Below are 17,717 nucleotides of genomic sequence, written 5' to 3'. Positions count from 1 at the left end.
GGTAAAGCGGAAGAACAAAAAACATGTTAGGATTTCTCTGGATTCAGATAGCAAATGACAGTTCTGGGAGGCACTAGCACACGGATGTGAATAGTGAGCTGCCTTGCTGGGCATCATGGGAAACAAGGTGAGGGCTGGCAGGGGAGACTTCTGGAACATTGGGCTCACTGTTGGATTCGAATGCACTTGTTTGATGGATTTGACAAGTGTCTGGGGGAGCTTGGCTGCCGCAACAGGGCACCACAGACTGGGGGCTTAAAAGGACATTTCTTCCTCTGGCAGCTGGAGGTCCAAGATCAGGGTGTGGTGCGGTGGGGTTCTGGTGAGGGCACCTCCTGGCAAGCCGATGGCCACTCCCTTGCTGTCCTGTCTCAGAAAGCACCAATCCCAACGACGAGGCGCCGTCCTCAGGACTGAGTCCTGTCCCAAAGGCCCCGTCTCCTGACACCATCACATTGGGGGTTAGAATTTCTTTTTTTTTTTATTTTTTTTTTTATTTTTTTTAATTTTTTTTTTATTTTTAAAAAAAAATTTTTTTTTAACGTTTATTTATTTTGAGACAGAGAGGGACAGAGCATGAACGGGGGAGGGGCAGAGAGAGAGGGAGACACAGAACTGGAAGCAGGCTCCAGGCTCTGAGCCATCAGCCCAGAGCCTGACGCGGGGCTCGAACTCACGGAACGTGAGATCGTGACCTGAGCTGAAGTCGGACGCTCAACCGACTGAGCCACCCAGGCGCCCCTTGGGGGTTAGAATTTCAACATACACATTTTGGGGATACAAACATCCAGTCCATAATACAGAACAATATGGCTTCTAACAGAACAATTTAGCAGCAGAACCGGTGTGGAAGGTTAAGTAGCAGCCAGTAATATGGTCAAAGCGGTCGGCCTCCAGGGTGCAAAACCAGAGGAAGAAATCACAGACACTGAACCTGGAAAGAAAGGGGGAATTAGGCCTCTGGTAAGACTGAAGGAATATGGGAGTTTATCTTATCTCATTATAAATCATATGAAGGATAAGCCAATTTACCAAAATCTTAGATATGTGTTCTTTGCGAAAAAAATGATAGGTCAAGATCACTCAGACCTGTTTGCTTTGACTTGGAAAAAGATGCAGGTTTCAGAGCCCCAGCAGAGTCCAAAAGCAGCAGGTTTGAGAATGTTCCAAAGATCAATGTAATTAGGGAAACAAGCGTGGAAGAGACAAGAATCTGGACGGACAGACAATGACAGTCAAGAAGATGACAATTTCTTATTTTAAAAAAATTTTTCATTTATTTTTTTTAATTTACATCCAAGTTAGTTCACATATAGCGCAACAATGATTTCAGGGGTGGATTCCTTACTGCCCCTTCCCCATTTAGCCCATCCCCCCTCCCACACCCCCACCAGCAACCCTCTGTTTGTTCTCCATGTTTAAGAGTCTCTTGTGTTTTGTCCCCCTCCCTGTTTTTATATTATTTTTGCTTCCCTTCCCTTACGTCCACCTGTTTTTTATCTTAAAGCCCTCATATGAGTGAAGTCATATCATATTTGTTTTTCTCTAATTTTGCTCAGCATAATATCTAGTTCCATCCACGTAGTTGCAAATGGCAAGATTTCATTCCTTTTGATCCCCGAGTAATACTCCGCTGTATATATATGCCACGTCTTCTTTATCCATTCATCCATCGATGGACATTTGGGCTCTTTCCATACTTTGGCTATTGTGGATAGCGCTGCTATGAACATTGGGGTGCATGTGCCCGAGAGGACAGGAATTTCAAACATGAAGTTACAAAGGAAGTTTATCTCTGTTAAATTTTTTTATTTTTATTCATTGATTGATTTTGAAAGAAAGCACGAGTCAGGGAAGGGCAGAGAGAAGACAGAATCCCAAGCAAGCTCCAAGCTCAGCTCAGCCCGACTCGGGGTTCAGTCCCAGCTACCATGAGATCATGACCTGAGCTGAAATCAAGAGTAGGACACTTAACCGACTGAGCCACCCAGGCGCCCCAAGTTTGTTTTTTTAACTGTTAATTTTTAAAAAATGTTTATTTTGAGAGAGAGCGCAGGGGAGGGGCAGAGAGCCAGAGGGAGGGAAAGAACCCCAAGCAGGCTCCCCCAGTGTGGGACTCCCATCTCAGGAACTGTGAGATCGGGATCTGAGCCGAAATAAAGAGTCGGGCACTTAACTGACTGAGCCACCCAGGTGCCCCAACCTCTGTTAAGTTTTGAGGCACAACTGGACATCAGAGAGAGTGCAGGTACCAGAGCTAATTACAGATAAGGAGTGTCGAGCTATTCGGGAGTAAAAAAGCAGCCCCGCACATTGATAGGGTTATTTGCCTACTTGTAGAAAAATGCATTTAACATTGAGGTGTTCTCTTGTAACCAACAGATTGATCACCAGATAAAGGTTACTTCACAAGGCCCTGGACAGCACTGGTCCTTGACGGATCAGCAAGATGTGAAAACACTCCTTCTGGTTCCAGCCCCAGAATGCAAAGGTGCTGGGCTGGGCTGGGTGGGCGGCCCCGAAGCTGGGCGGAGAGGACCCTCAGCCACAGAGCTTCTCTGAACTGAGGAAGGGCACAGGCGATGTGCACAATCCCTGGCCTGCAGGGCAGCACAGAACAGAATGGCACGACGGGGAGCTCCACACTAGGCGGGTGGGTCGCCCAGGCAAGGAAGCAGTTGGGCACGACAGTCACTCTGGCACCTGCCAGAATGCGTGCTGTAAGAATGGTCGTTGAAGGTGCACACTGCACAGCCACTCGGGCGGCTGCTATAAAAAAAAGTCTCTGCGTCAGCGAGGATGCAGAGAAACTGGAACCCTTGTACACGGTTGGCGGGAACGTGAAACAGTGCAGCCATGTGGACAACAGTATGGAGATTCCTCAACAAACTAAAAACAGAGGGGCACCTCATTGGCTCAGGCGGTTGAGCATCCGGCTTCGGCTCAGGTCACGATTTCGTGGGTTTGAGCCCCGCATGGGGTGAGCTTGAGCCCCGAGTCAGCACGGAGCCTGCGTGGGATTCTCTCTCTCGCTCTCTCTCTGCCCCTCCCCTGCTCATGCTCTCTCTCTCTCTCTCAATAACAAAGAAAAAAAAATTAAAATTAAAAAAGAAATGAAGGGTATGAATCTGCTGTCCAGGGGCTCCTAGGGAGAGGGCACTAATCTGAGGAGTAGTCCTAGGAGACCCTGCCCTGTGCTCGTGGTCAGGCCCAGGGAAGGATTGCTAATGGCCAGTGAAAGCATCGCCACTGTGGCGTGTCTGTCCTGGTGCCCAGAACCAAGCATAAGACATGCACATCACAGAACAGGGTGCGGACACGCCTCACCTCACTGACCCACAATATAGCCCCGGACGAAGGGAAGGGACAGCGAGAAGGGATTTGGGAATCTTTGGGGCATCCACAACAGCAGGTTTAAGGAACAGAGAACCCGGCCAAGCAGCTGGGTTGAGCCAAGGAAACATGAACAGCCCAAACTCCCTCCTCAGGCTGGAAGACACGGAAGATGGGCAGAGAAGGTACGTTCAGGTTCCTTACTCCAGCACGAGGGGCCTGAGGAGGCCATGGGATGCACCCCATTTGTAAGGTGGGCAGTAAGGCAGATGGGTTTTCCGAGGTGCCTTCAAGCCTCTCAAACTCGATGACCTCCACAGATTTCTTTCAGCCACAAAATAGCCTTCCTCCAGGGCAGAGGGTCCCCGGGCATCACCCCCACCCCGGGAGGCTGACATATTTGCCCCAGCCTGTGGTTCTGACCTTCCAGTGGGAAGTGGCCTGTGGGGTGGGGGCGGGGGGGGGGGGTAGGTCTGCAAGCTGGAATCACCCCATAGCAGGTTTTTGGCAGCCTAGACACTCTCAGGGATCATAGCATAGACAGCATTGTGAAGCAGAAGAAAGTGTGTCTTAAGGGAGGTGACGCTGTGAGTCACTTTTATGGTTTTGGTCTCACAGAGGCCCCAGGACCTGCCATAAATATACAGCCACGGGTGGGCTCAGCTTCTGGGGTCTGGGAGACCACTCCTGCTCCCATTTGGGGATCTCTGCAGGCCAAGGGTCCAACTGGGGTCTCTTCTCCAAAGATTCCTGAAAAGGGCTTGGGGGAGGGGCTTTACCCCCCACCCCCACCCCAAGCCCCAGGTACTGCTGGAACCTTGGAACACAGGGCCAGCAAGAACAACTATTTAGCTTTGTGACCTCGGGGCAATCACTTGTCCCTGAAAAGAACCCCTACTTGGTGGAACTGTATTGTTATGCTGGCCAGTTGCCTCGGGCTACTTCCTTATCTCCCCAGGGCAGGAGCACCTCCCGGCCCACCCAGTTCTCATTCGTTGGATCCACCGAGAGAGGGTGGGGCTCAGTTACTATTTGGAAAATGCTCCCAGGGCAGTTTTGGTCAAGTCTCAAATCTGCAGGACGTGGTCCTCGGCCAAAGTCTCAGAGCCTGGGCTACCCACAGCAGTCACTTCCCCGGGGACAAAAGGAGCCCCTCTCCTGGTATGCATTGGCTGTCCTGTTGCCAGCTGCCTCTAAGGAGTCCTGCTTTCCAGAGCCCAGCCAGAAGGTTTAGGCCTGACTGGGGTCAGGGTGGGGCTCTGAGCACACCCTACCGGCAGCTCTGGTCAGGCTGGGGGAGCGTGCCCACAGTGGAGGAGACCCTCTAATGCCCCAATGGCTCAGGCAGAGTCTGGTCACTGCTATTTTCCCTGGGGGTCCAATCTCCCCCCTGGTCCCGCTCAGTTGGGCTCCCAGGGAGGGCAGAAAATGCTCACCCACCAAGGCTGGGCTGGTGCAAAGTTCTGGCGGGCAGGGTCTGGGAGGCTCCGGGGAAAGCCAGTGTTACAAGGACCCCAACTTCCCATTCGATGTGCCCTTGCCTCCTAGGGAAGGTCCTAGTCAGCATCCCAGCACGCCCCAAGGCACAGACAGCCCAGGCCCTCCACCCCCCACCCCACAGGGAGACATTTTAACCTCCGCCCGATCTCTGCAGGCCGTTTTAGTAGGGACCACTCCTATCTAACACAAGACGTGCACGCGTTCACAGAATTATATCGGGAAAAAAACAATCTTTTTATTGAACATACCTAGACTTGGAGTAGGGGAGGGCCGCAGGATGGGGTCAGGGCGGAGGGAACGTGATCGTACAGAAAGGATCGGGGCAGCCAGGCCTCAATCTCGCGGGTCGGCCAGGACGCCTCGCTCGGCGGCGGCGCTGCCTAAGATGAAGCCGACGGCCAGGGACACGGTCTGGTCGAAGGAGCCGCGCAGCTGCTCCACGTGCTGGTTCAGGGTCAGCAGCTGGTCGCGCAGCGGACCCAAGATGGCCACGATGTCGCCCAGGTGCCCCAGGGTCTGCAGAAGGGCGGCGTTCAGCGACGGGGGCGCGGACTGCGGGGGCGCGTGGTTTTCGGGGCGGCCGGACGGAGAGTCGGGGTCCTCCCGGGCGGGATCTAGGGCCGGCGGCGGCGGGGATGCCGCGGCGCGGAAAGGCGCGTGGTCCTCGGGGCGGCCGGGCGCGGCGGCAACCGTGGAGAACGCCGTCGGGGAGCCGGGAGCGCGCGGTGCGTCTGCAGACTTGGGCGGCGTCGGGCTGAACCTCAGCGTCCAGGCAGGGTCTGCGTCGGGGTCGCGGGCGGCGGGCGGCGGTGGAACGTCTGGAACGCGGAGGGGGCGTCGGGCCGGGCTCCGGAGCCTCGCCCGCCGCGGCTCTTACGCCCAGGGGCCCCTGCTGCCGCCCCGGCTCCCCCACCCGCCCCCGCCCCCGTCCCCGCTTACCCGGTCCCGCGGACGAGAGGTGCGCGGCGGCGGCCGCCCGGCGGCCGCGCGGGGGGCGCCCGGGCCCCGGGGAACGGCGGCGGCCGCGGCGGTGCCCGTTGTCGCCCAGCAGCCCCATGAGCTCGCGGATCTGCGCATCGAATGGCCCGGACGGCTGGCCCTGGGCGTCGCGGAGCTTGTCCTTGAGGAACTTGTAGCGGCGGCGGCACTGCGCGGGCGTGCGCCGCACCTGCTGGCGGGCCAGCGCGGCCGACACGCGGCGGTAGGTGGGCAGCGCCTGGCGGCGGTCGAGCAGCAGCGCGCGCCACACGGTCGGCTGCAGCAGCGTGCCCAGCAGCAGCTCCGTCTCGCGGGCGCTCCAGGGCGTGCGCTGCGCCGAGCCCGGGGACACGGGCGACCCGGGGAGCCCGAGGGACCCGAGGGACGCGGGGGACGCGGGCGCTGCCAGCGCGCCGGGCGAGGCGGGCCGCCGGGGCGGTGTCCCCGGGGCGCCCCCGGCCGGCCGCAGCTCGGGGTCGGGGCTGGCCGGCGACGCCGGCGCGGGGGGCGCGGGCGGCGGCGGCCGCCGCGGCCGGAGCAGCATCCCGGGGCCGGCGGGGCGCGTGGGGTCGGGGCCGCGGCCCGAGAGAGGCCGCCTGCACGGGATCAGAGGGTGCACGCTCGCCGGAGAAGGAGCGGGAGCCGGAGCCCGAGCGAGAGCCGCGAGAGCCGTCGCGGGTCTACGCCGTCCGCCCCCGCGCGCCCCGCCCCGTCCCGCCCCGCCCCCACCCAGCCAGCCGACTTCAACTTGGGCTGGCCCGGGCCCTGGCCAGGAACAAACCACAGCAGCTCTACTTTTTAAACTCTGGAGTTGACGAACTAAAGGATACGGCAGCTTGCCCGAGGCGCGCAAGGTTCGATTCGTTTTTACGCATGTGCCGTGCCCTTTCACCGCCGCGCAGACCTAGCCATGGAACATTCCAGCTCCCAAAGGCGCCCCCGCGCCCCTCCCATTTGCCTCAGGCGCGTCCCCGCCAGTGGTTCGCGGAGGCGCTGGTGTTTGGGCCCCGCCCCCACCTGCCGTGGTTCTGGTGTGAGCACCGAGGTGTGGTCGCCGCTGCGTGCAGCCAGCTCAGGGCAGGATCTGCTGAGTTATGACCAGAGCTCAGAATTGGTGTCATAATTCATTCTCTCTCTCTCTCTCTCTCTCTCTCTCTCTCTCTCACACACACACACACTTCACGGGAAAAAACTGCTTTATTCTAATAACTACCCTTAACATCAGATTGATAGAGAGTATTGAGGATTTCCTCCTGCAACCAGGAAGAAGACAAGGATGCCCCAGCATCACTGGTTCTATTCAACATCATTCTGGAAGTGTAGCCAGAGCAATAAGGCAAGAAAAAGGAGTAAGGTTTATAAAATTGGAAATGAAGAAGTAAAACCATCATTATTTTCAGGTGATATGATTGTAAATGTAGGAAATACAAAATGATCTGCAACCACATTATTAGAATTAGTAAACGAGTTTAGCAAGGTCATTGAGTACAACAATAAACAAAAATCAATTGTATTTCCATATACTAGCTATAGTCGTTTTTACAACTTTTTAGTTTGGGGTAATTGGTGGCACAGAAGGGACTGGAGACCCTGTGCCACCACCCCCCCCCCCCCCCCCAGAGGAGCGTCTCGTGGGACCATGGCACCTTTGTCAAAGCCGAGGAATTCACGTTGGCAGGACACCATTGACTGAGCCACAGACTTGACTTGGGTCTTAGCAGGTTTCCCAGAAACGAGCCCGTTCTGTCCCAGGACCCGGTCCAGGGCACTGCACCGCGTGCGGTCGTCTCGCCTCCTCTGTCCCCTGTGGACCCTGGCAGTTTCCCACTCTTGTTGTCCACGTTCTGGACACTTTGAGGACACTCGGTGCTTTGTGGGTGTCCTTCACCCTGGGTGTGTCAGATGCCTTCTCATGATGAGCCCGGGCTTGTGGGCGTTTGGGAAGAAGACAGACGTTGCCGGGGTGCCCGCCACCTCTCCACCGTCCGGTCGCCAAGTGCACCCCACACGTGGGGGTGAGCGGGCTGCCCTTTGAGGGGGGTGGTCACGTGTTGTTTGGGGCTCTCCTGTAATTCTTCCTTATCAGTGGACTCGTGCCGTCCCGCATGACGGGGTGCCGTCCCATGCCATCAGCTGGAGGCGCCCAGATCGCCCCAGCTCTCTTTCTCTTTCCCTCTTGTCCTGTGTCCATCTGACATGCCCCCCACCCCCAGTACTTCTCTGCTTTGTGGCGCTACCAGAGACTTCTTTTTATTTATTTATTTATTTATTTATTTATTTATTTATTTATTTTTTGGGACAGAGAGAGACAGAGCATGAACGGGGGAGGGGCAGAGAGAGAGGGACACACAGAATCGGAAACAGGCTCCAGGCTCTGAGCCATCAGCCCAGAGCCTGACGCGGGGCTCGAACTCACGGACCGCGAGATCGTGACCTGGCTGAAGTCGGACGCTTAACCGACTGCGCCATCCAGGCGCCCCCAGAGACTTCTGATCATCTTGTGCTTTCCCCACTCCAGCCCTAGAATCAAGCAATTTGCCATTTCTCCAAAAACCTGTGGTTCCTTCTTTTGGGGAGAGTGGTATCTGGAATCCAAGATCTGGATACGGGTGTGCCTGTTGCTACCGGGGTGTCACTGCTTCCCAGCCACTGGGTCTCGGTGGGGAATAGTTTCCCCCGCCCAGGGTATATTTGTTGATGTCTGGAGATGTTGGCTGTCACAACTTGGGGGCTGCTGCTGGCATGTAGGGGGTAGAGACCAGAGGTGCTGGGAAACACCCCACAGTGCACAGGATGGCCCGTCCACCCGGCGCATCAGTGGGGCTGTGACTGGGCTGTGTGCTGGGCCCGTGGAGGGTGAGTTAGGAAGCCTGTGTATGTGCACCCGCCCACGTGTCCGCACCTGGCCTCCCCACTGGCTTTGCTGCAACTTCTCTCTCTGACAGCGGGAGGCCCCGGCTCCCTTATCTACAGCTTACGTATTTATGGATCAGCCCTAGTGTGCAAGGGAAGTAGCTTTAGGATTGCTGAGCCGAGTTCCCCGGAGAAGTCAGTCCATCGACTGGGTGCAGGCCTAATATGGTCTTTGGCCTCGCAGTTTCCTTTCAAAACACTGTTTTCCAGGGAGACTTAGGTCAGCCCCCCAAAGGGGTGGGAGGCAGCTGAAGACACCGGGGCAGCTCCAGGCACAGTGTGCCCGTGCGAATCCCTCCCGCCTTTAGAGCAAGCTTCAGACAGCAGTAGGAGCCACGGCAAACGACCCCAAACCACCCGTCTGGGGGCTAAGGCCGGTGGGCGGGCCAGCTGACGGGGTCCTCTTTCACAGAGCAGACGACCACCTCGGCGTGGGGAGCCGTCTGCCCCTCAGCACGCAACGAGGAGCTGCGTCGTGCGTCACGGCATAACCATTGACGCTGAGCAGTGGCCGGCGCTGGCCCTGTTTGGTTATGCCGCTGATTCCGTGGTCAGAGCTAGGACGAGGGTTCGGGCGGGCTGCTGGGCGTTCCCTTGGGACTGGGGCGGGCGGGTGTGGCACCGTTTCCGGGGCCCTGGCCTGGCTGTTTGGGGCCCCACAGGCCTCTAAGCGGCATGTGCTGGTGCCCGGGCGGCTCCGGGGCCGGCCGGCCGGACGTCTCTCCCGTCTCCGCTCCGTCCGCTCAGGACTGCTGCCTTGGGCCTGCTCCAGCATGGTGGTCTCGGGGTACTGAAACGTTGCCCGTGGTGGGGCCTTTCCCCAGAGCACGGATACACCGGGCCAGCCTTCATCGGCATAGGAGTGGACTGCCCAGGGTGGGGACCTGGGAAGCATGGCTAGCTTGGGGGCCTAAGGGGTCACTGGTTGTCAATTGTCCTAAAGGAAAACCTGTTGATTTGATTAGACCCAGTGCAGTGGAAGGAGATCCCGGTCCTCCTGTCTCAGGGGGGAAGAGAGACCAGGGTTTAGTGATTTTAAGGTGGGTGAGGACCCAAACCACCCACCCACCCGCGACTGGGACACTGGGACCCACCCGTGCAGCCACCGTGCGCGGTAACGTGACTCTAACAGGACGCTCTTGCCAGGCGGGGGACTTTACCCTTTATTACAGGGACTCCCCGGGTGGCTTTTCCACAGAAAACAACCGTGTATGTCCCCAAATTCTTCGAACCCCTGGTCTCCTGACCCTCCTTTCGCGGTGTCTGGCAGGACCCTTCCCGGTGGCAAGCAAGCCTCAAGGAACATCCCTGTCTTGCCCTGGTGAGGGAGGACCCGGCCGTCCTGCCCTCAGGCTCAGGGTGAGGCCGGCAGCCTTCGGGTGGGAACCGGCTGGGGACGCCCAGTCCGTGGCAGAACGAGCTTTGTTTGAGTGGTTTGCAGGCAAACGCTTCCTATGGCAACGGAGAGACCGCGCGCTCATGGGCCCAGCAGTTCTGGGGTTCCGCTCTGGTGGGGCTGGAATTAAACGAGTTGGCAGACCTGGCCCTTCTCCGTGCCACCCAAGGACATACTGGCTGTGGCTGGTACTTCTCGCCCCCCGGTGCCTTCGTGAGCACCCCTGAAGTTGTCTTCGTCCGGCCACGGAGGAGCCCACGTGACTCCTGGTGCGAGTGTCAGTCTGGAGACAAGCCGTACGGAAGCCATCTTGGTAGAAATGACTTTATTTAGAAATCTGTACCAGTGACATTTGGGCGACATGCAGACGATCGCGCTTAAGCTGAAAGCCCAGTCACTTCCCCGTGAATAAACTGTTACGGTTGGAATGTTTATTTGCGCCAGACCCGCAGTTTCAGGCTCTGTGACACCACCTTTGTTAAATTCAAAATCTGAAAATGTAAGTGTAAGTGTTGTTTGGTAGAACATAATCCTCATATAAAAGCCAGAAAAAAACCCGAACTTGCGTGGCGGGGAGTGCCGAGTTCCTCTTATATTCCGTTTAAGCAGGACCTATGTGTCGCAAATGAATTTGTGTGGGAAACACATCTTGACATTACAAACTCCGTATTTTATCACAAGTAACTGTTTTCCCAGAAATACTAACAGCTGGTTGTTCTAAAGAATCTCCAATTCTGAGACTCTAGAGAACAGCCTTGGGTCTTGCAACGCTGTGCAACCTAAGATCGGTGGCGCCTGGGACGGTGCCGGGGGGTGGGGGCCTGATCTCCCCGTGTGGGGGCCGTGACCACACCTTCCTGGTCCCTGTACACCTGGCCGAGGGGGTCTTCTGGCCGCTGAGCAAATGCTCAACACCAGCTGTTTGGAATCCAAGTCTCGGGGAAGAGCTTGGTTGCATCCAGGCGGCGACCGTCACCTCCCCCGCGGTTCTGACGTCACCTCCTCCGCGTTCTGACGTCACCTCCCCCACGGTTCTGACGGAGCGCTAGCGAAGGCAAGCTGTGAGAGCCCGGGCGTAGGCGTGTGCAGCGCATGCTGGCTGCTGGCGGCAGATGGACCTGGGCCACAGGCCTGAGGCCCCCAGATGGGGCTGGGGGAGGCTCTCAGGGCCCCTGAGGCCTTGAGTCGGCTTTGGAGCTGCTGTTTGTATCCTGTGTGCTTTGCTAGGAAGCAGAGCCTCGAGGGCCTCACCAGGAACTGCCCTAAGGGGTGGGGGTTGGGCAGAGGCCGCGGGCACTTGGGGGGCTGCCGGTGTGGAGCCGTGAGGTGCTCCCTCACCAGCAACCAGAGGCGGGGCTGCCTGCTGGGGCAAGGGCTGCAAAACTCAGGCACCCCCACTTGGCAGGAATGGGGGTGAGCTGAGCTGGGCCCCTAAAGGGGAGGTCTGGAAGGAGGGGGTCAGGGGAAGGGGATGTGGAGGAGGTCTGGGGGTAGGAAGGGGGAATTTGGGTGTGGGGGGAGGTCTGGGGGTGGGGAGGGAGAATTTGGGAGGTCAGGGGGTGGGGAGAGGGAGGTCTGGGTGGAAGATGGGTATAGGTGTGAGGTGTTGGGGGGGGAAGTCTGGGATGTGGGAGGAGATCTGGGGGAGGTCTGGGTGGAAGGGAGGGGGATGTTGCGTGTGGGGGGAGGTCTGGGGGTGAGGAGGAGGAGGAGTTTGGGGGATGGTCTGGGGTTGGGGAGGGGGTATTTGTGGGGTTAGTAGGCCTGGGGTGGGGAGCGGGAGGTTGGGAGACAGGGGTAGGTGTGAGGTATGGGGGAGGTCTGGGGGTGGGGAGGGGGGTTTTGTGGGGTGGGAGGAGGCCTGAGGGTAGGAGTGTGGGCCCAGGCTGGGGCTTGGGCCACTAGGAAGGAAGCCTCAGGGCCCCAGGGGAAGGTTTCGGACGCCCCTGGAGCCTATGGTTGGCATGGGGGTCAGAGGTCAGTTTGGTCCTTGGTTGCTGGGCAGACATAAGCTGGACTCAAGAAAACAATGCTCTGAGTCAGGGTGGGTGGCTGTGGGGTTTTGGGGGGGCGGGATCCCTGGAGAGTTGGCAGGGAGCGGTTTATCTCTAAGAAGTATAAATGGGTATGTGGCTCCTGGGGAGTTAACTTATTCTATTTTTGTGTTAATTTTAAAATATAGTTTTAAACTAGCAGCAATACCCCAACCTCCACCAGAGCCCCCATCCTCTCCCTCTCGGCAAGGCCCTCGAGCCTCCACCCCCCAGAGCCCCCCGGGCATGCACCCCGACGCCTCGGCTGGGCCCTGGCTCCTGCACTGGGGGTCCCCCGTCCGGGGCAGCAGACGCTGGGCTGCACGGACTTCCTGGGCCTGGACGGCAAGCGGGCGGCTCTTTTCTGCCCCAGTCCTGTCCTCGATTTGGCATTCTCATCACATCCACCGTCCCGTTACTGGAACGTGGCTTTCATTCTCCGTAACTTGTCCTGGATCTTGCGGGAGTGCTTCTCGCTGGTGATCTGGTGGAAGGAGGCCCTGTTGTCGGCCGCCAATGTGGAGATGTCGGCCCCGCTGAAGCGGGCGATTCTTTGCTTGAGGTAGGACTGCAGCTTGTGGTCGGGGGCGAACGTGTAGGGGTTCTCCTGGAACGCATGGACCTGACTCACCACCTTGGCTATGTTCCTGTGTCGGGAGAAGCGAACCGTTAGTTCGCACGAGGCCGCGGCTTGGGAGTTCCCGGCGTGTCACCGGAAACGTCTAACCCAAACCTCTTCTGGTATCAGCTCTGGGTGAGTTTCCGTATTGATTCTGACGGCCAAACCTCGTTTCGTTACTCAGGCCTGTTTGTCTACCCACACTCCCATCCACCCCTCTGCCCATCCGTCCACTTTTCGTCCCACAAACATTTACTGAACGTCTGTGTCGGGTCTGGTCAGTGCTGAGGGTTCCGACGTGAATAGACCCCAGTGTCAGCCATCGAGGGCCCGCAGAGGAGAAACGTGAGGTAGGGAGATGCAGGGGCCACTGGGCACATGGTCCCCCCAGCTCTGCGTTCAGGGACATCACCTGACAGCTCAAGAGCCACCACCGTGGGGGCATTTACACCCCGGGGCTTGGCTGACACTGTGGAGCGGGGCTTGCCTCCCCTCAGAGCTGCAAGTTAAACAGAGGCCACACAGCCCCGGAGGTGGGGGTGGGGGTCGTCCAGGAAAGGGGGAAGCCGTGGGCTCCAGGCACGTCTTCCCGTCGCGACTGTGGACGGAGATGGTCCAGTGTAGGGGACCAGGCTCTTGGATCCAGACGTACAATAGAGTTAAGAAGAGGCCTCATTAGGTCTCATCCCCTGTGCCTTCTGGATCGTGGCCTGCCATTCTGCTGACATGGATTAACGTGCACTGTGGTGTCTCTTAAGCACTTTTTAAGTTGGTGACCGAAAGGAGGCCTTGCACATAGCAGGTTGGAACCGCTGGGCTCCAAGGCCCCTGGGCCGTGCCTGCTGAGGCCCGCCCTCCACCCTGAGTGCAGCTGGACTGTGGTCTGACCAGCTTCCACCTGACTGTGCACGTGGCTGGTGTGGAGAAGAGATGGGAGGAGAGCAGGGTGGGTGTGAGGCTGGGGGGTGGGTTGTGTGTGTGGGGGGGGTGCAGGCCCACTGGAGAAGGGCTGGCCCGGTCCTGAGACACGCGGGGGCGTCTCGGAGGAGGCCCGGAGCTCCCAGGAGAGGTGGGCTGGAGGCCCGGCTTCTCCGGGCACGCTCGCATCCTCCGGGGCAGAAATGAGCAATGGCCCGCTTTGGCTGGGACTGCCGCGGTGGCTTTCACAAGCGGCCCCCGGTCTGTACCCCCCAGGCATGCCGAGCGCCCAGGGGTGTCGGGCAGGGGAACCACGGCCCCGCAGGAGCGGGCTGTGTAGACAGCTCTAGGGCAAGGGGCCCATGGGGCCGTGGGGAGCAAGGCCCTCACCTGAGCTTGCTCCATCTGTGGGCCCCGTTAGTCATGGTGAAGCCCCCCGTCTCCAGCTGCTGGATGTGCATGGCCAGGAGGCGCGCCGAGGGCAGAGTGGGCTGGGCCCGGAAGCGCCGTCCTTCCATAAGACACAGGCTGTCGCTCTTCAGGAAGACCTGGGGGCCCAGCCGGGGGCGTGGGCAGGGGGAGACAGGTGAGAGTCAGTCCAGGGCCCTCAGCTCAGCCAATCCCCTGCACGGGGCTGCACAGCACTGATTTACATCCAATCCAAAGCGTGCCTGGGATGACTGGACGGGGGTCGGCGGTGCGGATGTCTGAGACTGGCAGACACGGGGGACCCGGACATCCAGCAGAAAGCCGCACGCGTCCCGCTATCGTTTCCTAACCTACTCTCTGCCGGGCTCCAGAAAACAGCCAGGTGACCCAGCTGCCCAAGTGACAATAAGACCCAGGCCGGCCGGCTTCAGGGACCTGTTTCCGGTGTCAACCAAGGACACGCAGCAGCCCTCCCGCCCTGCAGGGGGCCGGGCCCGGGGTGGGGGCCGCGGGGCCTCTGCTCCTGCTGCCGCATCTGGGGAAATGCCCACCGTTCCAGCGCTTCCTTGTTTCTGATCTCATGAGCAAGTGCCTCTGTACTTGGGGAGAAGCACCGAGGACAGAGGGCCAGCTCAGCTCGGTCTGGTCCTCTGGGCACCTGTACCCTGGGCACTGGCCCCTCGGTCTCTGCCCAGCTGAGTGGCAGAGGCCTCACGGGGAGGCGTGCAAGACCAGGCTAGCCGGGCTGCTCCACGCACGACTCTGAGGGGGCCGTGTGGCCTGGGGGCCACGATGCAGACTCTGCCCGGTGAGCCCCGCGGAGGTGCACACGGTGCGTCCTCAGGGGAAGCCCCAGGTGGACAGAAGCTGCCAGAAGCTCAGGCACAGCACCAGTACCTCCACGGCTTTCAGCTCTTCCATGACCTCTGCTATCTTTGCGGGTAGAATTCTCCAGGCCTAAAAGAAAAGCACAGTGAACCCCCGTGGCCGTGCCGGTGCCCACACGCCCGCCCCTGGCCAGCACCCCCCGGAGGTGACTCACGGGGGACTGCCTCACTGCGAGGTGCTCCAGGCCGCCCAGGATCTGCATGGCTGTCGCAAAGTTCCTTTGCTCGTAGCAAGACTTCGCGATCAGCAAAAATTTGGACAGTAAATTCACCTGCAACTGAAACCAGAAAATGACACGTTCGGTGTGTTCCGGGTTAAGACGAGCCGGTAGATAGCATCTGAGGACCCGTTAGAGTAACCCAGCACCAGGGCACACAGGACAGGAGGTCCACCACCCATGTGGGGAGGAGGCAGGTGGGCTCAGGTCTCAGAGGATGGCTGTGAGGGGCAGGAGGACGCTCATGACTCGGAAACACAAAACGAAAAGGCAAGCACCCAGTAGGCACGAAGATGTGGAAAGAAGTCAGCCTCCCTTCTCCAAAGCAAAATCTCTCCCAGGACAAACCTCTGCTCTAGGAGTGAGACACACGGGGCAGGGGGCACAGCTTTAGGACCCGGAAGGGCACCCCGGAGCCGATGCATCTCGTGGCCAAGAGCAGCTTCTCATCTGCCTGGCGCGACTCCACTGCAGGAAGGGCTTCAGCGCCTGACCAGGGGTGGTGGGTCCACGGGCCCCACTGCTCCTCTGCGGGTGGCCAGTCAGCAGATTTGGCAAATTCACCAGATTTGATAGGAACACCCGGTGGGATTCTCTTTCCTAACAGCATGTGCCATTTCAGAGGCCTGAGGTCCTGGGTTCATGGACCCACAGATAGCACTTGGATTTCACACAATTCCAGAGGCTTCTAGAAGATTCTAGAGAATTCAGCTGACCCCTCATTTCAGAGCTGCCTCACCTTATAAACTGTCACCAGGGCCAGGGCCTTCCTTCAGGCGGGAACAGTTGCCTGCCTGTGGGTCCCAACCACATGCCTTTCCACTGGACTTGACCTTGTCTGCGGTGATTCTGATGCCATCGAAGGTCACACAGATGGGCCCCTGGAGCTCATCCACCACGGTGGCCTCCCAGCTGTCTGGCCTGAGTGCTTCTTAAAGAGTCTTGGAAAACATTTACTCGCTCATACTTTTTAAGTTGACATCCCACTTTTTTCTTCATATATTTAAACAGATGCAAAATAGGGGTGCCTGGGTGGTTCCGTCAGTTGTGTCCAACTCTTGATTTCGGCTCAGATTTGTGGGATTGAGCTCGGTGCCAGACTCTGCTCTGACAACACGGAGTCTGCTTGGGATTCTCTCTCTGCCCCTTCCCTGCTTGCGTGTTCTCTCTCTCAAAAATAAGTATTTAAATAGATGTGAAATATGTAATTTCCAGCACTTTCAGATAAAACTGTTCCATCACATTTTTGTTTGTAAAAAAATGTGGTAAAAAATATGCAGTAGAAAATTTACTCTTGTAAGCACTCTTAATAGAGCTCCGCAGCGTTAGTGACACTGGGTTGTGTCACAGATCTCTAGAGCTTTCTTCTGGTAAAACTGAGGCCACAACTGTCAAACAGCTACCCCCATCTCCTGCCCCCACCTTTCTACCTTCTGTCAGTGTGGCTGGAACACCCCCAGAGATCTCCTAGAGTGGAATCACAGCATTTGTCTTTCTGGAACTGGCTTGTTCCCTGAGCATGACGTGCTCCAGGCTCAGCCACGCCAGAGCCTGTATCATGACTTTATTCCTTTTTTTTTTTTTTTTAATGTTTATTTATTTTTGAGACAGAGAGAGACAGAGCATGAATGGGGGGAGGGTCAGAGAGAGAGGGAGACACAGAATCCGAAGCAGGCTCCAGGCTCCGAGCTGGCAGCACAGAGCCCGACGCGGGGCTCGAACTTGTGAACCACAAGATCATGACCTGAGCTGAAGTTGGACACTTAACCGACTGAGCCACCCAGGCACCCCGACTTTATTCCCTAGTGTGGATAGGCCACATTTTGTCTACCCACTTGTCCGTGGATGGACCTTTGGGCTGCTTCTTTCTCTTGGCTGTTGTATTCTGTCACTTGGAAAATTACCTGAAGAAGTCGAAATGCGGTTTTGCCTTCAAACCTACCATTATTCACCTAAAAAAAGTCAACAAGTTTTTCTTGAAGGTGACAAACTCCACACCGTTCCTTGTTCTTCACCTCGTACTTCCATTCCGTTTTCCCCAGCGCGTCACGTGCGTGGGATGCATGCTGTCCCCAGGGCCCCGCTGCATTCTCTGCCTCAGAATTTGAATGTTGACAGTTTTCTGTGACCACAGTTGACAAATGGAGAAGCCGGTCTTCTGGATTGTTCTGACATTACGGTAAATAACACACAACACGTGAAACAACGCATACGTCGGAACGTGACAAACACTTTTGTCGAAGGTTTGCGTGCAGTTTCCTTGGAAACACGTCCCCCGATGAGCCGCACAGGCTCTTGTCCCCGGTGGTTCCTGCATGCGGCTGAGTACTGCCCGTGTGAATGCTTCTGTCTTTTGCTCGTGGGGACACAGGGCCCGTTTGCGACAACAGGGGGCGTTCTGCCCCCGTGACACCATGATCCCTACTGTCCTTCCAGGCTGGGTGCCCGGGTGTGCGCCCAGAGATCCGCTCCATCGTGCTGACCGCCGGGCCC

At 57.8% G+C, this 17,717-nt stretch overlaps 2 protein-coding genes across 3 annotated transcripts in view; both read right to left on the bottom strand.

Moving 5' to 3' along the window:
- Positions 1-5,051: 5,051 nt before the first annotated feature.
- UTF1 (undifferentiated embryonic cell transcription factor 1) lies at positions 5,052-6,355 on the bottom strand. Its single transcript, XM_053910176.1, has 2 exons — positions 5,773-6,355; positions 5,052-5,651 (listed from the first exon to the last, which is right to left on the bottom strand). Exons 1-2 carry the CDS (start codon positions 6,353-6,355, stop codon positions 5,167-5,169), a joined length of 1,068 nt encoding a protein of 355 aa, XP_053766151.1. The 3' UTR covers positions 5,052-5,166.
- Positions 6,356-10,430: 4,075 nt separating this feature from the next.
- Positions 10,431-17,717, bottom strand: part of KNDC1 (kinase non-catalytic C-lobe domain containing 1) — a 65,791-nt gene continuing 58,504 nt past the window's right edge. For both annotated transcript variants that reach the window (XM_053910096.1, XM_053910097.1), the window contains 4 exons: positions 15,162-15,284; positions 15,017-15,076; positions 14,081-14,238; positions 10,431-12,800 (listed from right to left, as the gene is read on the bottom strand). In XM_053910096.1, coding sequence (XP_053766071.1) covers positions 12,569-12,800; positions 14,081-14,238; positions 15,017-15,076; positions 15,162-15,284 — 573 coding nt within the window. In that variant the 3' untranslated portion in view covers positions 10,431-12,568. The remainder of the gene's footprint in view (positions 12,801-14,080; positions 14,239-15,016; positions 15,077-15,161; positions 15,285-17,717) is intronic.

The sequence above is a fragment of the Panthera pardus genome, unplaced genomic scaffold (genome assembly GCF_024362965.1).
Source record: "Panthera pardus isolate Hobbes unplaced genomic scaffold, ASM2436296v1 HiC_scaffold_22, whole genome shotgun sequence".
NCBI lineage: Eukaryota > Metazoa > Chordata > Mammalia > Carnivora > Felidae > Panthera > Panthera pardus.
This window is presented reverse-complemented; position numbering and strand designations above follow the sequence as displayed.

Coding starts and splice junctions, on each gene's coding strand:
- UTF1 (XM_053910176.1), bottom strand. CDS start 6,355: ATGCTGCTCCGGCCGCGGCGGCCGCCGCCGCCCGCGCCCCCCGCGCCG. Junction 5,652..5,772: donor CCTCTCGTCCGCGGGACCGG/GTAAGCGGGGAC, acceptor TCCGCGTTCCAG/ACGTTCCACCGCCGCCCGCC.